Below are 4,213 nucleotides of genomic sequence, written 5' to 3' on the forward strand. Positions count from 1 at the left end.
GTCAGCAGGTATGCTGCTGCTTTAAAAATGTAACATCTAAACAGTCCGCCCGATCTACAAATACTGTATTTATGCATATAAGCTCCATTTGTGTTGAAAAGTGATGTTAAATCTAAAACTCCGGTGGGTGTAACTAGATAGATAGATAGATAATTAGATAGATAGATAGATAATTAGATAGATAGATAGATAATTAGATAGATAGATAGATAATTAGATAGATAGATAGATAATTAGATAGATAATTAGATAGATAGATAGATAATTAGATAGATAATTAGATAGATAGATAATTAGATAGATAATTAGATAGATAGATAATTAGATAGATAGATAATTAGATAGATAGATAATTAGATAGATAGATAATTAGATAGATAATTAGATAGATAGATAATTAGATAGATAGATAATTAGATAGATAGATAAATAGATAGACATGGGGGTACAACTTGTCGTGCAAGTTTGATGCCCAAAGTTGCATGACAAGTCGCACAAGTGTGAATTGGAGCCTAAGGCGCCTTTTCCACTTCTGCAACTTGTGACTGCAAAGTCGCATGGCAAGTAACACTCCATGATTTCCAACGCGTATCGTTCATATCTGGGAGACATCAAGTCACAACTACTTCAAAGTAGTCCATGCACTACATTGGTGAGACTGATGTAATGTCCATAGACTTCAATACACAGGCATTGCTGCAAGTCACATAAAAAAAGTTGTCGCAATAGTGGAAACCTAGGCCAAGACAGTCTTCCCCAGACTAGGTCATGGGATTCTTCCAAAGGGGGGAAAACTTTTACAGTTCTTTATTCTCCCCTCACTTAGGCCCCTTTCACACTTGTGTGACTTGTCCTGAGACTTGGGACTGCAAAGTCATCTGACAAGTCGTACCCCATGATTTCCAACGAGTACCATTCATATCTGTGAGACTTCAAGTCCCTGCACTACTTTGATCTGACTTTGATGCGACTTAATTTCCATAGACCTCAAAATTACACAGGAATTGCTTCGAGTGGCAGCACAATTGCACGACTTTCAGGTCGCACAAAATGTGAAAGGGGCCTTATTTCGCACAATGATCAACAGTACAATTAGAGAGGGTGAACCATTTCCTAATGGGGACACAGACAACAATATAAACCTGACAGAGGGTCTAGCCCTTCCCCCCACTCTAACACTAAAGCTTTGCCTAGAGAAACGCTATGGAGGATATTAATTAAAACTGGAGCACACAGAATCTGATGCAGCTTTGCATAGTAACCAATCAGCTTCCAACTTCAGCTTGTTCAATTAAGCTTTGACAATAAGCCCAGGTCCCAAATCGGATAAGTTCAGCTGAAGGCGCACAATTTCAAACCCGCATATCACTGCAGCTTCCTGCACACGTCTATCGAAATCGCCTCTGAAGTCGCCAAAAGTCGCGCAGGAACTACTTTTAGAAAATGGTGCAGCAAAGTCAGTGTCACACCGATGGGGACAGTGCGGTTCCTGGCAGTAGGCTGCCATTTGACATGTCAAATCGCAACCAATGTGAATTTGGGGGGGGATAATACCTGGAAGCCAATTTGGTTTCTATGTACAGCTGCACCAGTTTTAGCAAGTATCCCCTTTATATGAAAACTAATCTCAGGACAGCCTATGAAATATCACAGCCTATCTCCAGGAAAAGTAAACGTCATCCCTTGTAGGGGGCTCTGCCTGCAAGGTTAACTGATCATCTGTCAAGGTGGGAGGGGGGCGACCAAAAAAAGCATTTCTACTTAGCAGATCCTCAGCTCCCCCAGCAGACAGAAGAGGAGCAGGTGACCGGTACCAATTCCTGCTGAGTTCCCCGCAGCAAACCCAGCCGGAAGTTCAGCCCTCGCCGCTGCCAGCCCACTGAGAAAACACAATACGGTTGGTGCATGCGCAGTAGTGGTCTCCCTTACCCAAGATGGCGGCGCCAGCAACCGAGAGCCGATTCAGCTTGGGTGAGGACACAGTGGGATCCCTGGAGATGGTAAGTGCCCTAATAGTAAAAAAGTCAGCAGCAACAGATTTGGTGGGGGGCTTTTATTGCAGAAGAGACATGCACTGTATCTTGTGCAAAAACAATTTGCTCCTACCTGCTGCTATCTCCTATAGCACTGTATACAGTTGCGCATGTACAGCTTAACCTTACAGTGCCGGGCCAGGATGATGGCTTTCGGCGCAGGAATGATGTCATCCCCTGCCGGGAAATGAAGAGGCCAGAAGACCGGCACCAAGATGCTGGCGCAGGACAGGAAAGTAGCATGATTTTAGTTCTGCTTTAAAGTGCAGGAAATTATCCAAAAACTGAACTGTAAGCTGGATGAGGACAGGGACCACCGATGTGAAAGTACCAGATGTAAAAGGCTGTGCAAAAATTGGCTCTACAGATTTACCTGGAATGAAAAGTTTACACATAAAGTGGCACAGCAAAGGATATGAAAATTGCAACTGGCATGAGCCCATACTACAAGAAAAAAAAAAAAAAAAAAAAAAAAGTGTGCCCATACTAGATAATCAAAAATAAAAAACAGCAAAGTGTCATGTGACCATAATGTACTAATAATAGAATATACATATTATATAGAATACATCATGATGGATATCTGCAGAGCACACAAGGGCACATCGATTGATCCAAGGACTCTGTTCCCTCAACACATGACAGGAAACTGAATGACCCGCCGTGTCCCGGGGTAATCAGAGAAGCAATGACAGAACGTAGAGGACGTCCCCTGATCAGCATGCAAGAAAGTTCACTGCAGACATCCATGTATTATAGTTGAGGGGGGGGGAGGGGGGGGGAGAGAGAAAAAAAAAAAGGCTTTCAATATACAAAAGAGGAAAATACTCATACAATCTGTAAAGTGTTTCGGGTTGCACAGATATTGTCAGTATAGAGCAGAGCTCTACAAACTTTCTGTCAGGGGTCTCAAAACTACAAGTCCCATAAGGCATTGCAAAGCTGACAGTTACAGGCAGAGACATGATGGGACTTGTAGTTTCACAGCTGGAGGGTCCCCAGTTTGACCCCCTGCTCTAAATGAAGGGCCAGTCTACTGTTCAGACTTTTGAGTGGAAGGTGTCACACCGTGGCCATCGGGAAAAGAAAACATCCCTGTAATGGGGGAGGGATGGGGGCCCCAGGGGCCAAATAAAAGCAAGAATTATACCGGGTGTAGAAGGACTGGAGATTTATTATAAGTGGTGATCTCTGTGTAGAATATTGGGGGGCAGCACAGAGAACGTCCTCTACTAAATAGAGCAAAATGTAATGTGCAAATCAATGTAAATACATACTAAAAAATGTAATACAATTTAAACAGAAAAATGCTGCAATGAAAATATATTACAAAAAAAAAAAAAGAAAGTATATTGAGATAGAAGAGTGTGTGTGTGGGGGGGGGGGGGGATTACTGAGGGGAAATATAACTTCATTTTTTTATGTTATAAATGATTAGTAGATGATTGGTGAGTGTATGGAGGGGTGTCCTGTAATATTGGGATGTGGGGGGGGAGGGGTGATCTGTAATATTGGGGTGTATGGAGGGGGGGTTCTGTAATATTGGGGTGTACGGGGGCGGGGGGGGGGGGGGTGACCTGGAGGGTGTCAGGCCCCTCATCACTATAATCTTCTATAGAGAACACACACGCGGTGTGTCGGTGACACGAGGCCGCCATTGACCTTCACAGGACGGTCCCCTCCTCCCCGGCTCTCCTCGCACCGTCCCCGGTCTCCTCCTGAGGTGAGGACTCGGCGGGAGGACACGGAAGGAGAAGGCCGCTGCAGGCGGGGGAGACCGGAGAGACTTCCCGCCCCTCACACTTACCACAGCGGCGTGCCGGGACAGAGAGCGGGCGAGGGTGGCGGCTACCCGGACTGTCAGCATGATTCCCGGCGGTGGAGGAGGAGGAGGAGGAGGAGGCGGTGATGAAGGACACGACGAGCTGAGCGTCCGGCTGTCCCCGCTGACTGAGAAGAAGATGGCGGCCCGGTGACGCACTTGTGAGGAGATCAGTCCCGCCCACCGGAGAACATCGCCCCGCCTTCTCCCATCCAGCTTCATCAACAGAACAACGGACAATCTGACAGGCAGGAGGGGCGGGGCCTTCAACGGAAAATCTCCGCCCACCGCTGTCTTCTTTACACCCAACTTTACTGACAAGGACAGAGACGAACGCCTGGCTCCCCTCCTCCTAATC

At 45.7% G+C, this 4,213-nt stretch overlaps 1 protein-coding gene across 1 annotated transcript in view; it reads right to left on the reverse strand.

Annotated features, from left to right (window-relative positions):
- Nucleotides 1-3,915, reverse strand: part of LOC141131516 (ATP synthase subunit alpha, mitochondrial) — a gene marked incomplete at its 3' end in the record, with an annotated part of 126,143 nt that extends 122,228 nt beyond the window's left edge. Inside the window, 1 exon segment of the mRNA XM_073618889.1 lies at nucleotides 3,841-3,915. Coding sequence (XP_073474990.1) covers nucleotides 3,841-3,900 — 60 coding nt within the window.
- Between the last annotated feature and the right edge of the window lie 298 nt (nucleotides 3,916-4,213).

Source organism: Aquarana catesbeiana, linkage group LG01, assembly GCF_042186555.1.
Source record: "Aquarana catesbeiana isolate 2022-GZ linkage group LG01, ASM4218655v1, whole genome shotgun sequence".
NCBI classification, from domain to species: Eukaryota; Metazoa; Chordata; class Amphibia; order Anura; family Ranidae; genus Aquarana; species Aquarana catesbeiana.